The sequence below is a fragment of the Nilaparvata lugens genome, chromosome 3 (genome assembly GCF_014356525.2).
Source record: "Nilaparvata lugens isolate BPH chromosome 3, ASM1435652v1, whole genome shotgun sequence".
Taxonomy (NCBI): domain Eukaryota; kingdom Metazoa; phylum Arthropoda; class Insecta; order Hemiptera; family Delphacidae; genus Nilaparvata; species Nilaparvata lugens.
Window position 1 is genome coordinate 8764551 of NC_052506.1, and position 17267 is coordinate 8781817.

The 17267-nt window shown below is 33.2% G+C and overlaps 1 protein-coding gene across 2 annotated transcripts in view; it reads right to left on the minus strand.

Moving 5' to 3' along the window:
• Positions 1-2968: 2968 nt before the first annotated feature.
• The window catches only part of LOC111051715 (glycerol kinase), a 59108-nt gene continuing 44809 nt past the window's right edge, over positions 2969-17267 (minus strand). For both annotated transcript variants that reach the window (XM_039425332.1, XM_039425333.1), the window contains 2 exons: positions 16648-16734; positions 2969-3894 (listed from right to left, as the gene is read on the minus strand). In XM_039425332.1, coding sequence (XP_039281266.1) covers positions 3806-3894; positions 16648-16734 — 176 coding nt within the window. In that variant the 3' untranslated portion in view covers positions 2969-3805. The remainder of the gene's footprint in view (positions 3895-16647; positions 16735-17267) is intronic.

Consider the following 17267-nt stretch of genomic DNA (forward strand, 5'->3'; position numbering starts at 1 on the left):
ACCAAATTTATATTTTTAATCCATGATTTGAAAAAATATTGTAGATTTTATCCAGAAACTATCAAATATCACGCAGAATACTCAAGATTATGACAAACGATTAAAACAGAATATGCATCACTGATTCACTCATATTCTCCAAAGCGCGGTACTTTTGAAAACAAGCCATCTAGGAAAATATCCCAGGTGAAAAGCCCGCTCATAGTAAGCACCTGTCTCCCTTGCCCTTGACGGTCTCTAATTATATTTACGTCTTTCTTTTTCAAAATTCAATGTGAATTTAATAGAAGTTACATTTATTTCCTTGTCTGTTTTGTGTGCTGCTTGTTCTTCGGTTCTAATTTTCCTACCTATAATAGTTGTTTTATACTGTATTTTTCGCAAAGTTGGACTTGATTAATTCGGTTGATTTAAAATGTCTTGCAATTACAATATCACAATCAAAAGTACTGGGGCTCAGCTTTTTCAAGAAGTCACTTTATTCCCATTACAATATTTTAGTTAGAAATGTTGCTATTTATTCAAATGAAAGAATACCTGTTTCAGTACCGTACTGACTACTAAATCAGTAGGTAGGTAGTAATTATTTTCAAGAGGAACAATGCTCTATTCGGTATAGAAACATACATATTTATACAAATAATTTAGGCCTATAACAAACAACCCAGAGAATAAAAAGTTCTAAGCAAAAACGTTCAAAATAAAACTGAATCTAAAAAGATGGGTTACAGATTATAAGCATAAACAAAATTGACATTTTTGAAAACTCTTTAACAAAACGGTTTAATATTTTATGAAGGTTCAGCTGAAGAAGTGCAAAAGTTTTTGCAAATGCCATCAAATCACACCCGAAATGAACGTTCTTTTACAACTATGGGGGCCATGAATATTGTAACAAGATTGGAAAATAAACAAAAATAATCATTGTAGAATAATACTCCTATACTCCTATTGTAGAAACTACCTAGTCTGTGTGTGAGGAGGAGTCGCTAAAATAAATTAGAACTCATAAGTAAGCAGTCGACAGAATAGAACATTAATTATTAGAGTAGTACATTTAATAATATAACATAATAGTACATAATAAAACATTTTGGAATAGTATTCAGCCCTGACCTTTTTTTCAATTCACATATTGATTATATAGCTAACAGAGCCAATAAACAGATGGGTTTAATTTTGAGGACATGCTCGCCCTTCACTGATGTGGTACCTCTGCTACTCTTATACAAATCAATTGTGAAGAGTCTATTAGAGTATGCATGCGAAGTATGGAATCCTTATCATAATGAACAGATTCACCTTCTAGAACGCTTGCAAAACAAATTTTTGAGATGTATGTATTATAAAAAGCACAGGGCTTTCTGTCCCTTTGATTACTCAACCAACTCCCTCAGAAGTATGTTCAATATTAAATCACTGTGTTATAGAAGTAAGACGTGATGTTAAATTACTTGTTTTTCTGTACAATCTGTTAAATAATAGAATTGATTCTTCCTACTCCTACCTGCTTTCTAAAATCAACATAAATATATAGATAAATATTGGATTTAGTCTAGTAGTATGTGGTCCATCATTTCGTGATTTGCGCTTGCATTTCTTTTATTTAATTATCCTCATAAAGGCTAGTGATAGTACATTACACATACACATTTTTTTCCTCTTGTCTATATACTAGTAACTAGCCGTCAGACTCGCTTCGCTCGCCATATCCGTCTCGCCCCCTGGACCCCCCGACTGGATCGTCCAAGAATGAGATCAGCAGGCTCACTTCGCTCGTCTGCATTTTTCATTTTGGCATTTTTATCATATGTTGGGACAATCCAGTCGGGGGTCCAGACTAAACGCGAGCGAAGCGAGCCTGACGGCTAGTGATATAATATTCCCAGGATTGAAGTAGCAGTGCCCAATCAATTTTTCCGCGATAAATGCATTTAAATCTTCAACTTGGTGCCAACCTAACAAAGTCAACTCAACTTAATGCCAACCTGACAAAATTATTAATTTAGTTGCCAGTTAGCAACTATTTCGAAGAGGTACTCTATCTAGATTATAGTTCTTTATTAACATATGGTATGGACATTTTCCAATTATAATTAAGGGATTGGGAGAAGAAGAATATACATGCTAAAAGACGAACTTTTAACCCTTAAAAACAACCCTTAGAGTTAAAATATTGCCAAAAGATTTCTTAGTGCGCCTCTAAAGGGCCAACTGAACATACCTATCAAATTTGAACGGTTTTGGTCCGGTAGATTTTGTTATGCGAGTGAGTGAGTCAGTCAGTCAGTGAGTGAGAGAGTGGAATTTCGCTTTTATATAGAAGAAGAAGATGATTATAGTTTACTAAGGTATGTGTACATTTTTCATATTGAATTCAGTTGCTGTATTTTTATTATTCTATATACGACTGTATATTTCTTCTATTTTTCATCTTATTTCATTTTCATAATTTTATAATTTATTATCTCATATTTTCTATCTTCTTTTTATTGAAAAGTGTATTATGTTGGAAATTTATTATTGTATAGTGTGAAGGAGGCAAAATGGGGATTTTACCTGTTGTCTCCATGAATGAATAAATAAATTATTTATTTCCTCTTGAGTACCTAATAAATTATTAGGTGAGTAGCGCCACACATAAAATGTAGGGAACCACTATTCTACAGCCTCTTACTGCTTTGAATGAGTCTTATTCCGCCGCAAAGAGGTAACTTTCTTCAAGAGAAAAATAGACTAAAAAGAATATTGACAAGAGACAGTAGAACATTCAAAAATGAGAAAAAATGTATTTTTCTCTACAACCGACAAAAACTAGAATGAACTGGACATTCATATTTTTTCCAAATACGAATTCAATAGTTTTGTACAATAAGTTGGTAACCTATAATCGAATTTCTTAAAAATTAATTAAAAAGTATTATTGTTGTTGAGAGCTGAACAAAAAATAGGTCAAGTAAAATAAAAGTTAACATGAAAATAACAGAAAATTTATTGAGTTTGCTTAAATTCAGCCATTATTACGATCAGCATAAAAATATTTATAGTAAACTACTAGAACGGTATGACAAATTACACTTGAAAACTAATAAGAAATCATAGATACAAATAGTAATTGGGAAATGTCCAGAAGAAACTTTAAAAGCCCCACTAAAAATATAGCCTATTTAAATAAGAAAGCAAATAAATCACCGGTATTTTTAATTATTTGTACTATAGAAACCCCCCATTAAGTAGTTCGTACGTACATAAGATTACACATAAGATAGAGTTTGTACATCAAATGCACATAATTAAGAATCTGCCTAGTATAATTTCCAATACTTTTCAAAATTTACTTTTTTTAGTTTAGTGACTTAGAATAATTACTCATTAGAAATATTAAGTAAACAGCCAAATATGACACCCGACATAGAACATGTAATACTTTGAAAGTAACAATTATTATTATTGAAGAAAATCTGTGCTTCCGATAAAATAATATAATATTATAATAACAACAATAAGTTATTAAAGCTTAAAACCCAATTTTAAAGAATATTACCTTACATCACCTTGTTCACGATAAAAAATACCATCACCTGGTTTATCACAGAAAGAATTGGCATACAATTATAACCACGTTCCCCGTTCAACGTTCACAATTTGATTGCTATACTAAGTTAAAACGAATAACGCTACGGTATCAACGTATAAACGCCAGTGACTGGACAAATAATACAAACTATAAGGCAACAAACGTCATTGACAGTGGAATGCCGTACTGCAACTATCTTACCTCAATATACAAAACAATAACTATTTATTAGTAGTCTTTTGAAATAACTAGAAGTAAAAATGACGATATGATAAAGAGGCTCCCCGGTATGGATGCAAGTAGCCGATAGCGTTCGTCTGCAAAACATAAAATGAGTCATCACTGATCACAAAAAATCAATAAATAAAACAATAATAATAATAGCAGGAGCTAAAGAGCAAAATAGAAATTATAATTATTTATTAATTTGAGAATTCGCTTTAAAAAGTGACGACTATGCAACACACAATTTGTGACAATTTTCTCACAAAATTTAATAAACGGAAAATTCAGGTTGTCATAAAAAAATAGAGGAAATGGTGTTTTAGAATAATTGTGAAACTTTCGTTAGCAACTTGCTTCATTAAGCTTTTTGAATGATCTGAAAATTTATGATTTTTGGGTGAAATGGTGTGTTATTACCAGTCTTATACTATGTGTGAAGAAAGCTTATGAAGACGTCAAGCTGTACGTATAAAATCTAACGATAAGAATACTCAATTTGATAGAATCTATGATAAAAAACTTAATGAGATGAAATACTCTTCACCCAAGTATATAATTCAAATATTCACCGATACAGTACTTCATTCTGTTGGATGCATAGATTTGTTTTAATGTGAAAGATCAAAGGAAGAAGTATCTTACATGCAATTAAGTCCAACTTGAATTTCAAGATAAATCTACTGTAGTTTTTTGAAAAATGTAAAACTATTATTAATGAAATATGAACCCTAATAGAAACGCCTACTCATGATAAATATGTCAACATGTTATTCCTCTATAAAAGTTCTGTTATTTCGAACAAAATCAGTCCGAAAATTAGATTTTTATAAATCATTTGTTGTTAGTTCACGAGATGGTGAAAAATTCATGAATGACGGAGAGAAGGCATTTCCTTAATTGAACGACGAATAACCAAAATCGCTTCCCGCTGGTTCGGAACCCACCTAGAGCTGTAGGTTTACACATCTCTCTTCATCATCATCATCAGGCTCATAACCCACGCACAAGCCTAGAGCTTAAGTAAGCATCATCCTCAGCAAAACAAAGTATATAGAAAACTAAATTTATATTTTGAATGAATGATTGCAGTTGGAAATGGGATGGAGAATCTGTGGTTGATTGCTATTACCCGAGCTTGGTGGGACAGATTCGTTTTGCTGAGGGTGATACCCACATGAGCTCTAGGCTTGTGCGTGGGTAATAAGGCAGATGATAATTGAAGATGAATGAACTTACAGTTCTAGGTGGGTTTCGAACCACCGGGAAAAATTATGTGACTATTCAACAGAACTTTGAAACCATCGGTCAGAGAGCAACTGCCATTCATACTAGAGATTGATTGCCTTTATCAAGGGCGGAGTTAGGACTACAGGTCCTCTCTGCCCTTGCCCCACAACCCTTAAGAGATCAGAGTGATCATAGTCAAATGAAATTCAGCAAAAATGCTCAATTTATTTTAATCTAAAGGTGCGTACAGATATACGCGCCTCCAACACGCTCCGCACTCGCTCTGCAATTGCTCCACGCACGCTCCGCAATCGCTCCGGAACGTTACGGGAGATGTTAGCCCTTCTCGCGTCCCACTCTTGCTCACCGGTCGATCATCAATCGATCTGCTCGAGTGACGTTCGATTGCGGAGCAGAGCGAAAGTCTGTACGCACCTTAAGAAATATATTTTCAAATACCGGTACATTTTTCTATTCAAGATACAGCATAAATATCCTTTTCATTCACTAATGGTATCTTCATAGTGCTAATTTGAAACGAAAAGTTCTGTATCCATTCATCAAGGCAACTCTTATGTAGAGCAAGTAGTAAATACTCCAATGACCAGATGTAATAATTATTCTATCATTGCAATTATAAATGTTTAAACATAGGATATTCTTCAATAGGGAGCATAGGACATTTAAAGTTACTATCGTTTTCTCTGTGATCCACCTAGTAAATTATAACAATACACAACTTGATTTGACTCGTTTCTGAATTGTTTATAAAAGTAGATAGATTTGTAGTTATATAAAGTATCGCTTACTAGTAGCTTCCACCAGCAATCGAAGACTAAGGCTCAACTTACATTTACGCGACTCAGGTCGAAAGAGACTCGACTCTAGTCGAGAGCATGTGTTTTCAAATGGTGACAGTCGCGGAGGCTAGAATCGACTGGTCTGAGTGTCACCATTTGGAAACACATGCTCTCGACTAGAGTCAAGTCTCTTCTCGATCTGAGTTGCGTAAGTGTGAGTTGAGCCTTAGTCTTAGATTACTGGTGGAGCTTGATTTAGACGTTTTTCATTTTCTTTATAGTTAGCTGAGATTTTGTTGTTATAGTTTTAGATTAAGAAGAATATTATTTTTTATTGAACTAACATTCAATAATACATATTGTCTTATGGATTGTCGCAATAGAGAATAAAATTTACTTGAAATTATTGACCACTTTGAATCTTCGACAGTTTTAGTCATATCACGGAGTTAAGAATAACAAGTAGAGTACTTCTTTATTTCGTGGTCATATTTATTTATTTATACATTGATACATACAATATATGTATGTATTAATAAATATATATACTTATTAATATATTTATAAACAATATTATACGAAATGGTTGGAGGGCGACATGTCTATCGTAGTTTATACTATATCGTTCAAGATAACAGCTCATTTTCCACAATAGAAAAACTATTTAATATTAAAAATTTGCCCAATTGGCAAAACATGAACTGAAATATGAAATTCTGTGTTATGTGGCTGACTAAGATCTGATAAACAAATACAATTATTATTGTATCAGAACTATGACATAAGATCTGATTTATTTATTATTTATTCATATGGCTTTTATCGGCAGAGATCCTTTTAGATGTTCTGCCTCGCCGTATTACCCGTCATTTCCTATTAGCACTCATGTTTATAGGTTATATATTGGATTCTTCATGTTTTCTCACTAAAAATTTACACTTTCACTTCCTGAGTTTCTGCTTTATAAAGTTTAAAATTAAGAAAACTTATTCCTTAACACAAATTCACATTTGAAAAGCAAACAAATATTCAATTTTTAAGATAGTATTGAAAGATGAAAATTTCACATTACAAATTTTCCCATGGTAACCAAGGAAAAAGAGATCTGATGAGCTGAGTAACACAAATTAATCCAAGGGGAGGATTTTTCTTTTGGTTTGAATTAATTACTCTAGAATGCAAGCTAATTAATAAGTCATTCCTTTGTGAAGAGTGAATATAAAGAAAGGTCAAATTTGGTAAAGTATGTGCTCTGAAACAGTTCACAAGCAGTTTGATTCCTCATGAAATAAGTACCATACTATATTCCAAATCTCTGAATTCACCCTTATTTTCTTCTTCTTCTTCTCCCGAGCCTATGTCCCATTTCCCTTAGGGTCGGCACTCCTAATCCTTTCTATTTATTTATTCACAAAAATTCAAATTTATTAATTTATTTCAATTTTCACAACATTTTCATCAAGTACATAATTATATAATAACCTCTCCAGCTATTTAGCTATTTGAGAGGTATACAGTTAGAAAATTTACAGACAATAATTCTTTTATAACTCTTTGATAATTCCAATGAACACAGAGTCAACAACAGAAGTTCGAAAACAGTTCAGTACAGATTGTCGGTACACTTTTTTAGCATCCCACTTTGTCACAGTATTCTGATACACAGATATCCATACAGAAGGCATTTGCTGCCAACTTGATTTTCATCGTCTCAGCCACACATGCACACAGGTTACAACCAAGATTTATCTAGTTACTCATGCTAAAACTCATTTCGATTTTGACTTTTTCGTTAATAATAATAACCTTACTTTCATCAGAGTATAAACATTACAAGAAATAAACTCAACAAAAAACATTTTTTCTACTATTTTCAATTTTGAACCCTTAATTGCTCAAATTATAAAGGTATAATGCATACAGGTATGGGAACAACAGGCACTATAGCCCAAAACTGTTTCCGAAATTTTCCGCCATTCTGAGCGTTGTTGAATTAATTCAGGCTCTAAATTCGTCGTTCTCATATCCTTGGAGATGGTACTCATCCAGGTTGCCGGCGGTCTACCAGGGCGTCTCCTAGGTTGTTCAATCTACTTAACGAGTCTGGTCATGTGATCTTCTCTACGTCTTATAATGTGCCCGTACCAGCGCAAGCGATTTTCCTTTAGCTTATCGGTTATATTTTCCTCTTAGGTGTTCTTTACTGACTTTGTCACAGCTTATGAAATGAAGGCAGGGTATAAAAGGTATAAAATAAAGGCAGTCATTCTATTGTATTCTTATTTTCAAATTAGTTAATTTTAGTCATGATTTACTACATCTTGAAATCGACAGACTGAAGTTCCTCCAGACATGTTTGACAAAGAAAAACAACAACAGAGTTTGAAAAGTGTTTGTTGAACAGTTTTTGTTTGAACAGTTTTTTTGTTTTGAACAGTGTTCCAAACACTCTCTCCACTAAGTAATAAATGGATTTTTTGCCTCATTTGCCTATTTGCCTCATTTGAGTAGCACACTTTCCCTTCAATTCCTTTTCATATAACTCGTCAAAAAATAACAAGGCTTGAATGTTGATTGAAGATCGAATTCATATTCAATGAGGTATATTAAAATCTGAAACTTATTAGTCAATTTGAAGTTATAGGAATGTCAGGGGAAGACCACCCCCCCCCCGCCTGAGAAGACACAGGCTGTCATTGAACTTGTCGAGTGGATCAGATGCTGGCTTTATGATTCAGGGGCCCGGGTTCAAATCCAGGCCCGGGCAAGATATTTATCTCGGGCCACTCCCGTGTTACGGATGGACACGTTAAGACGTCGGTCCCGGTTGCCTAAAAAGCAGTCGTTAGGTCATGTCAGGGGCCCTGAAATTGATCAGTTGCGACCTGAAAACTCTGACACCAGACCTGAGCCAGCCAGGTCACACGATATTATTATTATTGAACTTGTTTTGGAGGGGAATGTCCCAAAAAACGTCAGTAGTGTTTAAAATAATGACCGGCGTCATGGGGTGTCATTGTGCTTTGGGGGGGGCATCCCTGGAAATTAAAAGTCATGGCCCATAGAGTTCGCTCATTCTTCTTAATTGCTCTATTAATTTCCTCAATCCCTGAATATTTTGAAAAAGCTTGATGCTAACTGAGTATCATGTATCCTATACTATTAAACGAGCAACTTCTGTTTATATGTTTGTATTTCACCGGATCTCAAAAACAGCTCTAACGATTCTCACGAAATTTGGAACAAAGTAGGTTTATGATATGAAAATTCGATTGCACTAGGTCTCAATCCTGGATAACTCGCTAAGGACATTAAAAGGATAAATAAGTCCTTGGAAAAACAGCTGGAAATTTTGTCGTCTGTCAATACCGTAGCCTAATGGAAGAGAGTGAACGACTGCATGTGTAGGATCATACAGCTGATCTCACGAGAAGAAAAAATCAGCAAGAAAAGCTTATTTTCGTTTATTTCTCTTTTTTTTTAGAAAACTAGTCCAAAATAGTAACTAGATGCTGTTAGTGTAGAATAGTACATAGTATATTAACAAATATTGTAGCAAACATAGTATATCATTCTAAATCAAATTCATAGTATGTCTATTTGTAATTGATGTGTTTGCTTTTTGAAGTGTGGATAAATTGTTATTTTTGATGAGTAATAATAGCTTGACCTAGATTTTGATTTGGACTGTAGTATAAATTTGAAAAGGGACCGTTTTGGGCATAAGCCTGTTGTGCCTCCTCATATAACTGTGAAAATAATCGTACGACTGAGAAAATGAATAAATTAATATAAACTATAAATTCAATCTTTCGTTACAAATTTTCCATGCTTTTACACAAGGCCGTACCCAGGGGGGGGTGACAGAGGGGTTGGAGCCCCCCCCTGAAATTTCCCAAAAATGAAAATTTTCATGTACATAGGAACTAAATTTCTAAACTAGGCTATTATTTAATTATTTTCATAGGTAAATAGAGAAGAGTTCAAAGTTCAAAACAATTTCTAGTGAAAAGTACATTACGTACACAATTTTGTGGTACATTAAACGATGCTAAGTCTATTTGTATTGTCTATCTTTTTATTTTCCCATTCACCACAGACCACATAACGGGGATATTAAAGTTATCTTTCATATACGTATTTGCCTCATTTGAGTAGCACACTTTCCCTTCAATTCCTTTTCATATAACTCGTCAAAAAATAACAAGGCTTGAATGTTGATTGAAGATCAAATTCATATTCGATGAGGTATATTAAAATCTGAAACTTATTAGTCAATTTGAAGTTATAGGAATGTCAGGGGAAGACCACCCCCCCCCCGCCTGAGAAGACACAGGCTGTCATTGAACTTGTCGAGTGGATCAGATGCTGGCTTTATGATTCAGGGGCCCGGGTTCAAATCCAGGCCCGGGCAAGATATTTATCTCGGGCCACTCCCGTGTTACGGATGGACACGTTAAGACGTCGGTCCCGGTTGCCTAAAAAGCAGTCGTTAGGTCATGTCAGGGGCCCTGAAATTGATCAGTTGCGACCTGAAAACTCTGACACCAGACCTGAGCCAGCCAGGTCACACGATATTATTATTATTGAACTTGTTTTGGAGGGGAATGTCCCAAAAAACGTCAGTAGTGTTTAAAATAATGACCGGCGTCATGGGGGTGTCATTGTGCTTTGGGGGGGGGCATCCCTGGAAATTAAAAGTCATGGCCCATAGGGTTCGCTCATCTTCTTAATTGCTCTATTAATTTCCTCAATCCCTGAATATTTTGAAAAAGCTTGATGCTAACTGAGTATCATGTATCCTATACTATTAAACGAGCAACTTCTGTTTATATGTTTGTATTTCACCGGATCTCAAAAACAGCTCTAACGATTCTCACGAAATTTGGAACAAAGTAGGTTTATGATATGAAAATTCGATTGCACTAGGTCTCAATCCTGGGATAACTCGCTAAGGACATTAAAAGGATAAATAAGTCCTTGGAAAAACAGCTGGAAATTTTGTCGTCTGTCAATACCGTAATGGAAGAGAGTGAACGACTGCATGTGTAGGATCATACAGCTGATCTCACGAGAAGAAAAAATCAGCAAGAAAAGCTTATTTTCGTTTATTTCTCTTTTTTTTTAGAAAACTAGTCCAAAATAGTAACTAGAAAGTTACAAATAGTAACTGCTGTTAGTGTAGAATAGTACATAGTATATTAACAAATATTGTAGCAAACATAGTATATCATTCTAAATCAAATTCATAGTATGTCTATTTGTAATTGATGTGTTTGCTTTTTGAAGTGTGGATAAATTGTTATTTTTGATGAGTAATAATAGCTTGACCTAGATTTTGATTTGGACTGTAGTATAAATTTGAAAAGGGACCGTTTTGGGCATAAGCCTGTTGTGCCTCCTCATATAACTGTGAAAATAATCGTACGACTGAGAAAATGAATAAATTAATATAAACTATAAATTCAATCTTTCGTTACAAATTTTCCATGCTTTTACACAAGGCCGTACCCAGGGGGGGGGTGACAGAGGGGTTGGAGCCCCCCCCTGAAATTTTCCCAAAAATGAAAATTTTCATGTACATAGGAACTAAATTTCTAAACTAGGCTATTATTTAATTATTTTCATAGGTAAATAGAGAAGAGTTCAAAGTTCAAAACAATTTCTAGTGAAAAGTACATTACGTACACAATTTTGTGGTACATTAAACGATGCTAAGTCTATTTGTATTGTCTATCTTTTTATTTTCCCATTCACCACAGACCACATAACGGGGATATTAAAGTTATCTTTCATATACGTAGTTTCTTTAAGGCTTTTCGGTACACTTTTTTTTATTTAAATTGGATAATCTTTTTCAATATAATTGTTAAGATCATTATAAGAGTGAGAAAAAGTGGCAACTGAATTTTTAAGTGGTCTAATAAGCGAGTTATGGGTTGTTGAAAGTGCTAACTCCGTTTTCTTTCCAGATCATAAACGGTTTCGAATTTCCATTGGAGTTTTTTTAATACATTCAGTATAATTATCATTGGCTTTGTCCTAATATGCGTTTTTCGCGATTCATGCCAAAATAAATAAGTTATCGAATTTACAAAAAATGTTACTTTTTAATTTATCAACGATATGGGGAATAAAATGTTTTAGTTTGGAAAGATACATTTTTTGAATTTTTAATAGAAGTTCTGTTAATATAGTCGATATAATTGTACTATAAACAATTATATTGAGAAAGATTATCCAATTTAAATAAAAAAAAGTGTACCGAAAAGTCTTAATGCCATGGCACCTTTTTGAGCCAGCCAGAGAGATCAACAAATGGGTTTGTATGGAAATGGTCCAAGCGGCAAGCTCATCAAAGCTTCGTTTTGTCAATAAAAACATAATGGTCTGGAAAAGGGTTATTTGACAATTTTTAAAAGGTTATATTGGGCCCTCCGGACCCTGCCTAGTATCACAACCCCCCCACCGAAATTTTTTTCTGGGTACGGCCTTGCTTTTACACTCAAGAGCGAAGCTCGGTCCCCCGATATTACTATATGATGTTAGTAAACTGTACATAAGAGATCATTTTTTTGATAGCAGGTAGTTGTTCATTTATCTTGCAGTAAGCTTCTGATTTGTAACCAATGCACAAGCCGAATTTGTGTATAATAGAGATGTTGATTGGATTCAACATCTTCAACATGGATGTTGAATGGACTCCTTTTATTCTTCCAAACAAGGAACACGTAAAAATATAGTAACTTAGTAGATCAAGGACTATAATACAGTACAAGCTTTCATATTCCTTGCTTTCAAAAGTACAGAAAAATGAATCGAACAGTTCATGAGACAGTGTTTGACCAACAACGTACAGTTTTACAGGAATAAAGAGCAAAACATAGAGTAATGTCTACATTGACACCAGTGGCGTATATAGAATATATTTTTGGGGGGCCAAGGTTAATGTTAGGTTAAGTGATTTTAAGTAACACCCCCTGATACTTGAAATCAGTTTTGCTGTTCATATTCAGAGGGTGATTTGCGCTGAACGCCCCTCTTTACTTTACTGTCTGTTACCGCCATCCAGTTGCGGTAAGTAGCCGCTAGGAGCGCTGCCTCTAGTTCCTACAGAGCTATTTGAACTATCGTTCACCAAGGAACCGTTCTTTGAAGGAGTCGTTCTCGAGTCATCGTTCACTCAGTTCACAGTGAAAAGTCGATCCCGCTTCCTGCAATGTATCGTGTCGTTTCCCGCTCCAAGTTAGATTCATGTCGATTTTCTACAAGATTAATCCGCTACAAGTGTTTTATTACTGTGATACCGCTTCAATATCAACCTGAGACTTAGTATTGTTATGTACAATTCATAAAGACAGTATAGAACTAAGCGAGTTGTGCTCCCGCCTAGTAGTGAGATTCCCGCCTTCATATGAAAGACTTTGTTTTACACCACCTTGTTGTATTGAACTTGATTTATGTGTTTGAGTAATTCATTTGATCAACTTATTGTTGGTCTGGTCCTCCGATTATTAATAAAAGTGTATTCGTTTCAATTTGTGTTCACTCAGTACAACCTGGCTCTACCAGTAGAAGCTACTGAGTAATTTGTTATTGCGCCCACCTCGGTGGCCGTAACACCGTCAGGCCGTCATAAATTCAGATTACTGTACTTTTTTATGTAATTACTGTACTGATTTTTCTTTGTTTTACACCACCTTGTTGTATTGAACTTGATTTATGTGTTTGAGTAATTCATTTGATCAATTTATTGTTGGTCTGGTCCTCCGATTATTAATAAAAGTGTATTCGTTTCAATTTGTGTTCACTCAGTCAAACCTGGCTCCACCAGTAGAAGCTACTAAGTAATTTGTTATTGCGCCCACCTCGGTGGCCGTAACACCGTCAGGCCGTCATAAATTCAGATTACTGTACTTTTTTATGTAATTACTGTACTGATTTTTCTTCATATTCATTATTTCGGGGGGCCCTTATATACGCTCCTGATTGACACTATATATTTGATGCTTTGAATAACGTGACTTCATAACTTATTTTTTAAAGAAGCAAATACATATGCTAAAATACTAATTTTTAATTGTATGTTATGTTGTTTCATTTCAATACAATTGGACTTTCACAACATCATGTCCGTACCTGGACGGCCAACTTTTAAAATGAGGTTTCATCATTACTTTTTATTTATTATTTTACAAAGGCGACTTTCTAGAAGTATTTTAAGCCTAGGTATTTTACTCACCCGGACAAACTCTCGTTTGGAATTGCTGCACTTTAATTACCTTAGCATAAATAATGATTTTGCGAGAAGTAACGATTCACGTTTGGATAATATAATGTATTTCTCAATTAAGAATGAATAAGAGCTTATATTTACTCGTATAAAACAATATTTTCTCTTCAAAATTCCATCAACGGAAATCAATCATGTGCCACCAATTGAAATATACAGCATCATCAAACTATTACTCTAAGAACTAGTTTAAATTTATAATGATTAATTAACTCCCTCTATTAGGGCGGAGTTAGGACTCCTGGTCCTCTCTGCCACACAACCCTAACTATGTAAGACAAAAAACTTCTTCTACAATGAATCTTCTCACTTGTATTTTTTTTAAATTTTCAATCTAAGAGTCACTGTAGAAAATATAACATATTTTCCTACAATTCCTACACTAATTGTACTGAGAAACTCAGATATACGATAAAAAGTTCAACCATACCTATGCAAAGTGATCGAATCAATATGCGATTGGATCTTAGTGAAAATATAAATGTAAAAAGATTTTTTTACAAAGAAAATAGAACAAACAAAAATATACTTTTTTTATTCGTGAATATTAATATTTACAAGGTAAAGATGACGTAGCAGGTAAGAAGTCTACTCATACAGATATATACAAAAACACTTCATTCACATGTGCTACTTTTTAGATTTATAAAACAATATAAAAAATCTTAAAGCACCCTTTATTTAAAAAAAACTTCAAAATAAAAGTAACCTGACGATGATGTGATCACCGAAACTAGTTTTTAAACTATTTTAAAGTTTATTTTTTAAATAAAGGGTGCTTTAAGATTTTTTATATTGTTTATTAAGATATATACAAGTATCACAATAGATGAAAGCAGTTGGATACAATGGAAAAATTCATTTACATCCAGTGTACCCTTGCTACTACTCTACAAGTAGAAAACAATAATCTACAAATTACAAAATAACAAAAATGTTAAAGCTATAAAAGTTTCAAATACAAGAAATTAAAAATATTCAGTTCAAGTAAGAAAACAATATCTGAAAAACAGTTTATATTTTAACTTGGTATTACACTGTTTTCTGAGAAATGGCACACATTAAGCATAACACACTCTAGATATGGAAAGACTCTTAGAATAAAGGGAATTTATTTACAAGGGTCATAAATATTGAACTCATTTATCTCAAAAATAGATACAGCTCAATATTTATTACATATCAAAGATATTTTGAATACTTTATTGGTTCACTTTAATTTTCAGCTCTCACAAAGTAAAATATAATAGTGGGGAGTAAGATCGATTTAAAATAAACGAGTAATAATCAATTTTAAAGAATGAAATCAAATATTGAATTAAAATTATTTTCCGTAACAACACCATTCATTAGTATTACATGTTTCACTCATGTTTTAATTGAAATGAAGTGTACTCAAATTTAATGAATTAAATACAATGAGCAAATATTATTTTCTATTTCTGTTATAAAATATTTTTGGTTCAATAGAACAGATAACAGAAGAATATATTTTATAATATTATTGTGAAAAATATCAACCAAATTCAAAACCATGAGGATGTCAAACTTATACATAAAATAGTTACTCTACAAGCCAATTTTCTATGAAAAACGAGAGGTAATTTGCAAAAAGATAAAATTGTAGTTAGGATAAAAGTGTAGTAATTGTGCAACAGGTTTAGTTAGTAGATTCTACAAGTTTCGATTGTATAGATGCTACTGCCTTTAGAATCGAAACAGACAACTACATTTTAAGGTTGTGCAAAGGCTAAAAATAAACTTTCTACTGGTGATATTTTTCAAAGTTTTTCGATTTTTATATCATCAAGCTATCAAAATGAAAAAGTTTTCTCAGGAAAACATTTTTTTCCGATCATCAATTTTCAAGATATGAGAGGATAAAGTTTTAATTTTGGGGACAGAACATTTCAAATTCGGTGAGAGATAAATCCATGAGATTTAGAGAATAGATTCTTCATGGTATTGTTGATCTAGTAGAACAAAAATTTTCTTATCAATTTTTGAGAAATCTATTCAATTTACCAAAAATAACTTTTAGTTGAGTCATTTTTGGTAATTTGAATAACTTTATAAAAATTGATATTTTAAGAAAATTTTTGTTCTACTAGATCAACAATACCAAGAAGAATTTATCCTTAAAATCCCCTGGATTTATCTCTTACCTAATTTTAAATATTCTGTCCCGAAAATTTAAACTTTAGCCGCTCATATCTCAAAAATTGATGATCGGAAAAAATGTCCTGAGAAAACTTTTTCATTTAGATAGCTTGATGATATACAAATCGAAAAACTTTTGAAAATATCACCAGTAGGAAGTTTATTTTTAGCCTTTGCACAGCCTTAAAAGCTGAAATTAGTAAATGCATGGATTAAACTAAACTCAATAACTGAACAACAATCTGTAGTGAGTAGAGGTAACACAATCACCAGAAGATTTAAATATTTTATGTACAGCACTAGGGAAGAGCATGAGATGAGAATGCAGAAAGGCTACTAGAAGTAGTTGAAAATCGCCTTATTACCTGTCATGGCAACTGATTTCTTTGTTGTTGCCCAACCTATACTCCTCTGAACAGCCATTTTCCATTTCTGGTACCGGATATCTCGTTCTGTGAAATAAAATATTCATTACATTTCTGATTTCGACAATATTGTGATTGAACAAGAGTATAATAATTATAATTTACAATCGAGAAAGAAAACTACATTTTAAAAGCTAGCATTAGTAAATGCATAGATGTATGAGCACACCGATGCGTACAAATTCGTTGCGGAATTTTCAAGAATTCAGACTGCGGTTTCCAAACAAAGTTTTCGTTGCGAATATTTCGCACATGCGCACTGGGAAGCGAAATAATCGCAATGTGGAGCGCGGGAATATTCGAGTTGTCCTAACCAAACAGTTCAGCACTTTTATCATCAAAAATTCGTGACATTTATTAATATATAAATCTTTTATTAAATATAATAATATATATATATAATATTAATAAATAAATCTATTAGTAACAAGATTATAATAAATCTAAAGTTTACAGTACTACTGAAGGCTACTTCATCTCAATTTACTGAAGTTCATGATAATATCATCATAAGCTCTACTATTATTTGCTATGGTGGCAGACTCTGAAAAAGATGAAAG